We start from the raw sequence: 12,673 nt of genomic DNA on the forward strand, positions 1-12,673 counted from the left end.
CTTCCAGAGTTTGGCTATTGTGGACATTGCTGCTATGAACATTGGGGTGCATGTGCCCCTCCTTTTCACTACATCTGTATCTTTGGGGTAAATACCTAGTAGTGCAATTGCTGGGTCATAGGGCAGCTCTATTTTTCATGTCTTGAAGAACTTCCATACTGTTCTCCAGAGTGGCTGTACCAGCTTGCATTCCCACCAACAGTGCAAGAGTGTTCCTTTTTCTCCACATCCTCACCAACATTTGTTTTTTCCCATCTTACTAATTTTTGCCATTCTAACTGGTGTAAATAAATCTTTTTTAAAGATTTATTTATTTGAGAGAAAGTCGAGGTTAAGAGAATGAGTGAGGGGAGGGGCAGAGGGAGAAGCAGACTCCCTGTGGAGCAGGGAGCCGGATGTAGGACTCTATCCCAGGACCCTGGGATCACAACCTGAGCCAAAGGGAGACGCTTAACCAACTGAGCCACTCAGGTGCCCCTCATTATGGTTTTGATTTGTATTTCCCTGATGGCTAGAGATGTTGAACATTTTTTCATGTGTCTGTTAGCCATTTGTATGTCTTCTTTGGAGTAGTGTCTGTTCATGTCTTCTGCCCATTTCTTGACTGGACTGTTTGTGTTTTGGGTGTTGAGTTTGAGAAGTTCTTTATAGATCTTGGATACCAGCCCTTTATCTATAATGTCACTTGCAGAGTATCTCCTCCTATTCTGTGGGTTTCCTCTTAGTTCTGTTGACTGTTTACTTTGCTGTGGAGAAGCTTTTTATCTTGATGAAGTCCGAAAAGTCCATTTTTGCTTTCTTGTACGTTACTTTTGCCCTCCTTAGCCATCTAGTGCAGTGATACATGTTTGGTAGGTTCTAAATAAATATTTGTTGGATGAATGAGAGAGAGGAAGAATCTTGCCAACAGTTGGTTCAGGTATTATGTTGCCTCCCTCTACCTTGCTTAATCATGTAATTAAATTATATTAGACCTAAAATATTTCTAAAAATCAGACTATTGGTTATCATACTACTATTGTTTTTGTTTTGCTATGTAACGCATGAGTTTTTGGTATTAGATGATTTTAACTCCGATATGATACCTACAAAGAAAGAACAAGTTGGATTTTGTTAAAAGTAAATCAGAGAAAATACTCTGAATTCTAGCTTGTTGCCTTTTATATTTTAGGAAAATATAACTTAAAGCTTACTGATATATCAGGTTTTTTGGATTTTTTTTTTTTTTTAGATTTTATTTATTTATTTGACAGAGCACAAGCAGGGGGAGCAGCAGGCAGAGAGAGAGGGAGAGGGGAAGGAGAAGCAGGCTACCTGCTGAGCAAAGAGCCCAATGCGGGGCTGGATCCCAGGACCCTGGGATTATGACCTAAGCCAAAGGCAGATGCTCAGCCGAGCTACCCAGGCACCCCTGATATATAAGGTTTTTTAAATGGTTGAAATATTCAGATACATTACGGAATAAGAGGATGATTCTGAATTGATGATTAGAATTCTGAGTGTTGATCCAGTGGTCACAGCAGAGGGGTTGGATTATAGAATTTAAATTTCACATTGGTGATTGCCTGATACTGTGAACAAACTATTCTACGGAAAGACCATTTTAAGCATCTTACTTCCTATTTATAGTAGTTATTATGTTACACACTTTAAAATCAGCATTTTATCAACTCCCATTATCAACCCTATCAGATAAGTTTTGTTGACACATTTTTTTACAGATACAGAAAACTTGACATCTAGAAAGGTCAAATAACTACCAAAGTTACACATTTAGAATCTGCACAACAGATCATTTTGACTTCAGAATTCATGTTTTGCATCACTGTGTTATCCTAACCTATCTTTTCCAATACTCAGTGTAATTTTTCTTTCCTTTTAGAGCTTGACCAGACAGGAATTCTGGCAGCTGCTTCAGCAGAACTATGGCAATGAGCTAGGCTTAAATGCTGAAGAGATGGAAAACTTGTCTATGTCAATCGAGGATAATGCACAGCCAAGGTAGAGCAAAATGTTTTGGAATTTCACGATTTATTAATCATGAATTCAAGCAGAATTATTTTAGACTTTACTAACTTAGAATTTCTATTAATTCATCCTTGGGTAGAATTTGCCTCTTTGTTCTCTGTAGTGGAATGCAGTGAAAGGTGAGGACAGTGAGTAGTAGTGCTAAGTTGGTAAGCAAATACAGGACATATAAGGAAATGTCAATTTTGTACCTGTGTCATCTAAGATTTGCTTAAAGTGTGGTTTTAGTAAAGCTTTTTCTTAAGGATCTGGAGAAGTACCTAGTGACATCTCTGATCTTATAGATAACAATAAAATAAATTAGCTGGTAGATATTTTGAGGGATACAAAGATAATATGATGTTTCCTCGAGAAAACCCTAGTGTGGTGTTTGACATGTAGTTGGTACTCAATAAATATTGAGTGCATTAATGAAAGGGACTGATGGTACTGTGGGGAATGCAAATAATTATAGTACGAGGTTGAAAATAATAAAGGCCAAGAGCAGCAATAGATAATGTGATAAAGAAATTCAGAGATGAGAGAGATCATTTTTGACTGGTGGGTATTCACTGGGAAGAGTGGACATTTTTATTAATCTGTGCAAATAAAAGTACATTTTGTCCAATGGTAATTGAGGTCATAGCAATAAAAACAACTAGGGATAATACATTAAAATTCTATAGTAGACATTATAAGTGAAAGAAGCAAGTGAAAGGAGAAAGTCACCAAAGACCACATATCATATGATTCCATTTATATGAGATGGATTCCAGAATGAGTAGAGCCATAGGGACAGAAAGATTAGTAGTTGCCAGAGGCTGGGAGGAAGGGGGAATGGGGAGTGATTGCTAATGGGTACAGGATTTCTTTTTGGGGATGAACATGTTCTAAAACTAGATAGTGGTGATCATGATTGTGCAACTCTGTAACCACTGTATTGTACACTTTAAATGGGTGAATTTTATGGTACGTGAATGATATCTTAATAAAACTCTTACTTAAACATTCTATAGCAAATAAATCTAAATATAGAAAGCTTTCAGAAGTCCACCATGTACACAATTTTTCCTTTATTTAGGTAGCCTTCTAGTTATGCTGATCCTCTTTATACCATTTCAGCTCAGCATCAATATTTTAGTCTTTTTTTAATGTGGTTGCACATGCATATTTTATTAGTTTTCTGTAAAGTTAAAAGTTTGCATTGTATTACTCTTCTTGTAAAGTTTACTAGTCTCTCTTAGGTCTTGGAGCTGTGTCAAAAAACAATTGACATAATGCAGAGAGCCTTGGATTAGGATGGAGAAGATCTGGGTTCTAGTCTGGACTTGGCCACCAAGTAGCTGCACAACCTCAAACCAATCTCCTTGTCTTTCTGATCCTCACTTTACTCATCTCTGAAATTAGGCAGTTCAACTCGATGGGCTCCAGGGTCCCTGCCAACTCGAGGAGTTTCTAGTCTTTAAAGAAGAAGAGAATGAATATTTTTGAGCAGATTCTTTATATCCTCTAAGGTCCAGCTTTTTTAAGTCACCAGAGAAGCTGCTGTTGTCTTCTGGTGATTGAGTGCTTTCTCAGAGAATTTGTAGCCAGATCCTCATCCCCCTTCTCCTTTTCCCTTTCTTCCCACTTCCTGAAAGAAGTGTATCTTTTATTTCAAACCTTTATTTCCTCAGCTATTCCATCTTTGTCTTCATTTTCATTTTCTCCATCACTCTCCCTCCTTTCTCCTTTCTGTATTTCTCCTCAGTTCACTCCCATCCTTAAAATCCTCACATGCAGATACTCATTTGCTGGGCTAGTCTCCAAGGGGCCATTTTTCTTGTTGGGTCCCTTCAGCCCTGCCATTTTGCCTGGCCAAGAGTGACTTGGTGGCAGACCTAAGTATTATTTGGGTGGGGTAGAATAGGGGTGTTCCTCAGGATGACATGGCTGAAAGATGTTAGGCTGCTACTTTATTTTAGAAGAGCTTTAAGTCTCTATGAAGCAAAGATTACATTGGAATAATTGCTTAGTAAGTTTGAGACCTCAACATTAGATCAGTTGTACTCCTTTTACGTTTCATAGATTTTCCTTTCTTTATGCTCTTCCCTAAGAGAGGAAAAGTAGGTCTCAGCACATTTGTTAGAGTCATGTTCCTAGGGCCATATGAAAACTGTTCCTTAAACTTTATTCTTAGGAAGGAAAAGAGCAAGAAGGTGGGCATGGACTGATTGATGGGGTCTGTGCTCAGGTATCAGGAGCTCCCCCTGCTGGGAGGGACTCACCACCTCAGCTGGAACTGAATCAGAAGGAAGGAGATCTGAAACTGCCTTCTGGAGTTGACTGGCATCCAACTCAGACATCTGCCCTGAACTTTTCAAAGCTTTGTGGTGGTTCATAACTGAAATTTAAACAAGCTATAATATTCATTGTATTAACTGTTGTTACAGCCGCTTGTACTTGGTTAATTTTTTAATGGTTTCTGAAATTTATAAAATCCCATGTGAGCATATTTTGTTTTCAGAAATAAAGTCAATCTGCATGTGATTTAAGAAGATGGTCTTGTTATGAGTAGGGCTTATTTGTTACATTACAAAAACCCATTTGTTGTCAAAATGCTTTATAATAGCAAAGGACCTCAGTGGGGAGACTGAATCACCTATTTGTGTGGAATTGACCTTGATTATATTCTGTAATGATGTGTTTCTTACAGAAGTCCAGGAAGAAGTAGCTTGGATGACTGTGGGGAGAGAGATGAAAAATTTTCCAAGTCCATCAGTTTTACCTGTGAATCAGTAAATCGGGTTTCAGAAGCAGAGTCAATTGATGGAAATCCACCAAAAGTTAGTGCATGATATCCCTTTTAAAATATATCTGATGCTGCCATGCGTTAATCATAATGCAAGATCAAATAAAAATACACTGTACAAAATGTTTAAAAATTTAAGATGTCAGACTGCTCCTTTGTCTTAGGAGAAAGGTTTTAAGTCTATAAGTAGCAGAGGTTATAAGGGAATAATGTGTGGTTTATTCAGAGCTGGATATGGTGCAGAACTACTAGACAGTTTCCTGAGCATTAGTCTCTAAGGGGGATAGATGTCATTAAAAATATAATAAGGTAGAGGAATTTGTAGTTAGCAGATTTTTCAGATTAAGTGGTAGGAAAAATCTCTTTTGAAAGGGAAGATGAGAACCCTGTGCCACATGCTTGAGTAACAGGAGGTGCTTCTTGAGTTGACTATGAAAGCAGGCACATCAGGTAAATTCATGTTACTTAGTTTCTTCTTTTATTTTTTCAAGTATCATTATAAGCCCATTGCTTTTTTCTTTTTTTTAATTTCAGTGAGTTTCTATCATTTTAGTCATTATTTATTTTTTTAAATACTCATTTTGTCTCCTCTGCCAATGGGAGCCCCTTCAGGTTGGCTTTTTTTTTTTTTTTTTTTAAGATTTTATTTATTTGACAGAGAGAGAGAGATCACAAGTAGACAGAGAGGCAGGCGTTGCGGGGGGAGCAGGCTCCCTGCTGAGCAGACAACCCAATGTGGGGCTCGATCCCAGGACCCTGAGATCGTGACCTGAGCTGAGGGCAGAAGCTTGACCCACTGAGCCACACAGGTGCCCCTGCTTTGTTTTTTTTGAAATGATCAGTAATCTTTGATGGCTTCCTTTCTTTCTATCACAATAATGTGACCTAGGCACACTTTTTACACTTACTGTCCCAGACTCAGTATCAGCCATTTTCCTAATGGGCCACAGTTCTTCGTGAAGGATGGTATTTGGAGACCACATTCTGAGTGCTGAGAGTGCTCCTATGGTAGGGTTTTCATTCTTCTGATTGGGGATGAAAGTCTGGGCTGCACCTGAATTTCTTGGTTTAAAGCAGAGCATTGCTTTCAAATCCTGCCTCTGCCACTTGCTACCTGAATGCCCTTAAAGAAGTTAACTTAATAACTTCACATTTCTATGCTTTTGTTTTCTCAGTTATAAGATGAAGACAGTAATACCCCATAGGGTTTTTTATACTTTTCTTTTTTTTTTTTTTTTTTTTTTTTTTTTTTTTTTTTAAAGGTTTTTTATTTATTTATTTGACAGACAGAGATTACAAGTAGGCAAGAGAGGCAGGCAGGGAGAGAGAGGAGGAAGCAGGCTCTCCGCGGAGCGGAAAGCCTGATGTGGGGCTCGATCCCAGGACCCTGGGATCATGACCTGAGCCGAAAGCAGAGGCTTTAACCCACTGAGCCACCCAGGCGCCCCTACCCCATAGGGTTTTTTAAATAAGGATTAAATGAATTAATATATGTGAAAGTGCTTTGAATGATCCCTAATACACATTAAGTATTCATTAACCATAAGCTATTATTTCAAGATGAATCTGCATGTAGCCAGCGAGGGCCTTTTTCTATCTTCTCTCTTGGAGCCAACCAGCATCTGTGAATAAGTGTTGAGAAAACACTGAAACAGAATATGTGAAGTCCATCAAGTTATAAGCTTGTTTCAGGCAACTGTCATGCATCTATCCCAGTCTGAATTTGTACTGTGGATTTCTTGCAAAACTATTCATCTAGAGACCCTTAGGAACTTACTACTGATACAGGGGAGGTGATTCCGGGTGCTAACCTCTTTATATGTTCTCATGGAGAAAACCAAACCACTCAATTTTAGGGAGGTAACAGGATAGGACATTTCTTGCAATCTCCTGATCCTTTTACAAAAGCCTGACTTTGAGGACTGGATTCTCAAAACTACTAATCTTGAATCTTTCTTACTACCTACTGCCTTGACATTGTCTTTTGTACCTGCTCTCAGAATAGTTAATCCTTTGGTTCTTGCTTCTAGTTTTGTCCCTAAAGGATGTCATATTTCCTTTAAGGAAAGAGAGTGGAATATAGAGGAAGGCGTTAATGTTTTAAGATTGACCATACATTCATTGATGTTTCGTATAGATGTTTTCAGGTTATAGAATACAAGTAATATGGAAGTTCACTCCTTTTTTTTTTCTTTTTTAAAAAGATTTTATTTATTTATTTGGCAGAGAGAGACACAGGGAGAGGGACACAAGCAGGGGGAGTGGGAGAGAGGGAATCAGGCTTCCTGCTGAGTAGGTGGCCTGATGCAGGGCTCGATCCCAGGACCTGAGCCCAAGGCAGATGCTTTAAGGACTTAGCCACCCAGGCACTCCCAACTCCTTTTTTTTTCATTCAAGAACAGTATAATGAGATAAAAAAATCATGATCAGAGGTCAAAAAATATCATGTCACTTACTTCGTGTCATTTTTATTTCCTAGAAAGTTGGAAATAACAAAAAGTGAAAAATAATATTTTTAAAACATTTTAAGATGAATTATAACTTTTTTAAGTTATAAAATTAATATTTTTTGAAAAATTCAGGAAATACAGAAAAGAATACAAAGAAATAAAAATTGTGCAGCTGCCAACCACTCAAAAATAGTGACTGTTACTTTTCCTGAAAGTATCTGTCCATATTCTTTATAATAGGAGCCATATCTTAATTACAAACAACAGGAGAAATATGTATGGAAGGTTACTCTATTTAGCATCTGCTGAAGAGGTTCTGGGTCAGCTAGTAAGCATGTTGCTTTGTAGTGTGGAACTCCCAAATAAATCAAGTCTCAATTTTGGCAGTAATCTCTGCTTGAAGAATCAGTCCTTTGACTAGGGTAGTATAATCCTTTCATTAATTGTATCTTGGGTCCCAGTTGTTATTCTGCTCTCTGAGTGGCTGATAGAAACCTGTTTCCTCCTTGGAGCTTCTGCCCAGTGCTGCTCAAAGATCTCATGGGGCAGGTTAGAAATAATATTCTCTTTCATCTGCTTACACACAGATAATGCAAGAAGGTACTTTGCTATATAGTTTGTATTTTTACACTGTTTTATTAAACCCAATTATAATACAATCCTACTTGAATAATAATACAGCAATAGCATTCAGACTTTAATGCCTAACATTAAATTTATTATAGAAATGATGTGTCTTGATTAAATCACCCCAGAAAGTACAGATAGTATCATATATTGAATATCTTTTAATGCCCAATTCCTTAATCCCTTAACAGCAAAGCCAACAGTGTTCTTTCAAGTTTGCTATGAAATTAATGTTTCCTATTAATCCAATCTCCTGTACTGTACTCTTATGTGACTCTTATCTTTCTATTTTCTTTCCCTTTCCCCTGTAGTTACTGGTCTTGAGAATGGGGGAGTTCTCTTCCTTGAGATGATGGGGCAGGTATTGTCTGGGGACACTAATTGGATTTGATTCCTCTCCCTTGCCTACCCTAAAGAACCTGCTCTTCCATTATATTTGTCCTCTGCTCCCCTTTCCCTTCTGCTTAAGTGATTTCACGTGATGTTAACTGTGAGTTCTTTTCATATGATGTTCTTCATGAATTTATTGTTCATTAATATGTAAGTATATTATAAGATAATATATTACTATTATCAATATTTTATGGACTATATTCGAAATGTGGTGTAAAAAAACATATTTTCCAAAGAGCTGCATTTCAAAGCATTTTTGTTTCTAAAGATCCCTCCTTAAAATCTAAGCCAATAATCTGTTTTTAAAATTGAATTATTTGCCTTTTAGGGACTAGGGAAAGAGGAACCCCAAAATGAGAAACAGATGAAAAAGAGTCCTTTACTAACTTCAGAAAAGAGATTAAGCAGAGTGCCGTCAAAATCACTGGACTTGAATAAAAATGAATATCTTTCTCTGGATAAAAGCAGCACCTCAGATTCTGTTGATGAAGGTAAAGAATCTCTTATAAATTTTAATAAAATTTCTGTTGTGTCTTTTAATGTTTATCTTTGTATTGGGTGAGTACAGAATGAAGATTTAGTTGTATTAGACACATTCTATAAAGAACCAAAAGAAAGGTGGAAGTTAATAGAAAATAGGGGAAAGAAGTTGCTAGGTCTAACCCATCTCCACTTTTCAGAAGCTTGGAATTTGGAGATCTCCATCACGTGTAACTTTTAGAATTCTAGGCCTTGAGTCAATGAAGATGGCGCAGTAGCAACAGAAAAGCAAATCTAAGTGAAAACCTGCATAGTGTTCTAGACACCATAATTGTACTTTTCTTTCACTACTGACAAAAAAGAAAAAAGGAAGGAAAAAAAGAGAGAGAGATACAAAAGTAGAGAATTGTTTAAAGGAAACTTCATAAGAAATCATGATCTCTCTGCCTTCTCTAAGTTAATAGCTGGGGCTTATCATACTTATTAAGTGGGCATTTTAAGGAACCTTTTTTGTGTTTGTTTGTTTTTAAACTGTTAGATTGTTGACATTTGAAGTCCGTGAAGTGGGGAGACATGGGGAAAGATACAGAAGAGTGACTACTTTCCAATTTCAGGAAAGGGAACAATGCCAGTGGATTTTGCTCTATCCGTTTTCTGTCCAGCAATGCTCAGGATATTAACAATGGGGACATTGTAGTGGTTTGGATCTGTGGGATATGATTGCATTTGCGAGTCCAGCTACTGCTCAGATGAGACTTGGTGTGGGAACCCCTGAAGCTTTTACTATAGTGAAGACCAAATCCATGAAGACCAAAAATAAACCCAAGTCAAATCTAAAATTAAATCCAAATCTAAAAGCAAACCAAGACCAAATCTGTGAAAACCAAATCTGAATCGACTTTGGTTTGGGAACACTGTATCAAGCATCTTTAATGAAAACTAAATCCATTGCTCTTAAATATGTAAATAAAAATTCAGTAGTTCCTAAAAATCACAAAATGTATTAAGAACAGTTGTTGAGTCCTTTTGAAAAGATAGTTGAGAGGTTTTTTTAAAAAAAGATTCAGCTCCATGAATGACTAGACTCTCTTAGTGTCCTTACCATTCATGCTTTGGTATGTAGCAGTGTGAATTAGTTATCTGCTTGGCTGAACCTCTGACTTTAGGAAGATCTACTCTGGCACCCAGTGGCCAGATAGGTAAGTGACGCCAAAACAGGGATTTATTTTCCTCCTCTCTTACCTGCTCTTTCGTAAGAATGGTCCTTAAAAAGGAGTTTCCTTATTGATCCTATCAAATTAACATTAACGATGAGCTTCATAAAGGATAATACTAAATCTCAGATAAGCTGCATTCATATCTAGAAATTAAGATTAACAAAGTGTAGTTGCTGTATTGCATGTGAGCCCTGATCCCATTTCCTACCGTACTGTCATCCCTTTAAAGACTGGTTTTACAGCAGTAAGACCTTACATGTAACATCCGGCCTTCTTTTGTGGAGGTTTTCTTTAAAGTGCATGGGATGGCTTCTTTCTTTCTTTCTTTTTTTTTTTTAAAGATTTTATTTATTTATTTGACAGAGAGAGATCACAAGTAAGCAGAGAGGCAGGCAGAGAGAGAGAGAGAGGAGGAAGCAGGCTCCCTGCCCAGCAGAGAGCCCAATGCGGAACTCGATCCCAGGACCCTGAGATCATGACCCGAGACGAAGGCAGAGGCTCAACCCACTGAGCCACCCAGGCACCCGGATGGCTTGTTTCTTATTAGATTATCATTACATAACAAATCAAGTACTTGTATTGTTTTCACTAAGCAGATTCCAAAATATCAGGCTTATCAGACATATTTAAGTGCATATTATAATGAATCTTTTTTTTTATTTCCTGGAAGTTGTGAGGTTATGAAGACACTTGAAATCAGTAATCTGAGGAAAATAAGAAAGGTCCAAAGAAGTAAACCATCCCAGGATTTTTGTCTGTGGATTTAGAGGGAGTTAGGTAGATGGCAGATCATTCTAAACCCAATATCATTTTATTTAAAATGATAGTATTTTGATCCACCATTGTGAGCATTCTGCCTGAGAAAATGAGAGGATTTCCTTCTTTCCTCTTTTCTGCCACCTATAGATTGTAATCTTTGGGAGGGGGAGGCACTGGACCATTTTGAAGTAGAGACTCCCTCTAGGCTCATGTATCCCTGAGTGGAATCTGCAGAGTGAGCATCATGGAATATCTCATGGAGGGACCGGAAACAACTAGTTCAGTCCCTTTGATGTGGAGTTTAATTTAATTTAATTTAGTTTAATTTAATTAAGGAAACTTAGCCTAGAATCTGCTTTGACTGGCTTCTTTTTTAATGTTCTTACTCTATGGTAGGCAACTTAGAACCCACCAAGATTGAAGGGTGCCTTTTTGGGGATATTTCTGTACTTCTAGAAATGTGTTCTGGGCTCCCAGATCCTGAACAAAATGCTAAGCATTGTGTTTTAATCTGTTAAACCATAGAGGAACTTAAAAATTTGACACGTAATACTTTACAGAATAAGAGGTAGAACCGTCTTTATCTGGAATGTTGTTGCTGATAAGCTTTCTTCAGCTTATTAACTACATTCCCAGTTTTGGGTAGGGGTTCAGAGCCTATGAGAAGGTGCTAGGGGTTTCCTGGTAGGTGAAGATGAATTGACACAATGTATCCAAATCTACAAGTATAAGGAAATTATGGCCTATTTTCGGTCACGGTAATATTTCTGTTGCTGTTAGGATTTACTTCTTCACCTGCCCTGCTCTCTCATGTCATGGATAGTCTGTGAAACCTCTGCCCCAGGAGGTAGAGCCTTGAGTGGAAGCTGACAAGCTGGCTGATGGCGTGAGACACTTGGGCTGTGTCATGACAGAGTTAAGTTTAATTGTATATAACTAGGATTAGAACCGGTGACAGGATTCCCTAACCAAAGTCACATATGTTGAGAATGGAAGCTAAGTCAGGCAAAGCTTAGGCTAGGGGAGGGGCACATTAGAATAGCAAAATTAGAATCTATGACCGATAGCTGACAGAATAGGATGAACTGGAAAGTCAAGCAAAGAAAAGCAGGAATCAAATATCACGTGATGCTTATTGATTACTAAAGGTGAGGACAAGTAGACCTCTGGAGAAAGCTGAGAAAAAACCATGAAAATAGTCTAGCACATCAGGGAAGCCACCATGAGACTAAACCAGGTAACCCTGACATAGTTACCTGAGTCAGGTTTTTGAGCAATACTCTCAAATTGAACTTGGGTTTTCAGATGCAAAGAAAGCCCTCAATTTGAGTCAAGAAGACAGCAGGTCACCAGTTTTTAGAAGATAGAAGATATAACAAATTGTGTGTCCTTAGTTACTCAAACTCCAAATCATCTGCTGTTCTTGCATATCTATCTTGTACATTTTTCTTGAACCCTTTAAACATTATCAACATATGTTTTATTCCTTTATGCCCGTATCCTTCTCATATTTATTTGTCTGTCTCTCTCTTCCCATCATTTCCACTGGCCACTTTCAAACTGATAGATTTGAATATTTTCAATTCAAGAAATATTTATTCTTTTTTTTTTTTAATATTTTATTTATTTGACAGACAGAGATCACAAGCAGGCAGAGAGGCAGGAGGAAGCAGGCTCCCTGCTGAGCAGAGAGCCCGATGCGGGATTCGATCCCAGGACCCTGGGATCATGACCTGAGCTGAAAGCAGAGGCTTTAACCCACTGAGCCACCCAGGTTCCCAAGAAATATTTATTCTTTATTGGAAATAGCAACCTACTACCAGGTTGAGTGGTGTTCCTTTCCCTATTCAATACACTACTTCCTAGCTTCATACGTTACAGCAATATTATTGGTGATGTTACTTGGTCAGGAGGCCTTAAAGTACTGTGTATGTCATAAATAAATAATC

At 37.8% G+C, this 12,673-nt stretch overlaps 1 protein-coding gene across 1 annotated transcript in view; it reads left to right on the forward strand.

The window, feature by feature from the left end:
* Positions 1-12,673, forward strand: part of GRAMD1C (GRAM domain containing 1C) — a 92,454-nt gene that overhangs the window by 54,543 nt on the left and 25,238 nt on the right. The window contains exons 7-9 of the mRNA XM_080827014.1: positions 1,883-2,001; positions 4,703-4,832; positions 8,597-8,759. Coding sequence (XP_080683140.1) covers positions 1,883-2,001; positions 4,703-4,832; positions 8,597-8,759 — 412 coding nt within the window. The remainder of the gene's footprint in view (positions 1-1,882; positions 2,002-4,702; positions 4,833-8,596; positions 8,760-12,673) is intronic.

Source organism: Martes martes (genome assembly GCF_963455335.1).
Source record: "Martes martes genome assembly, chromosome: 1".
In the NCBI taxonomy this organism is placed as follows: Eukaryota; Metazoa; Chordata; class Mammalia; order Carnivora; family Mustelidae; genus Martes; species Martes martes.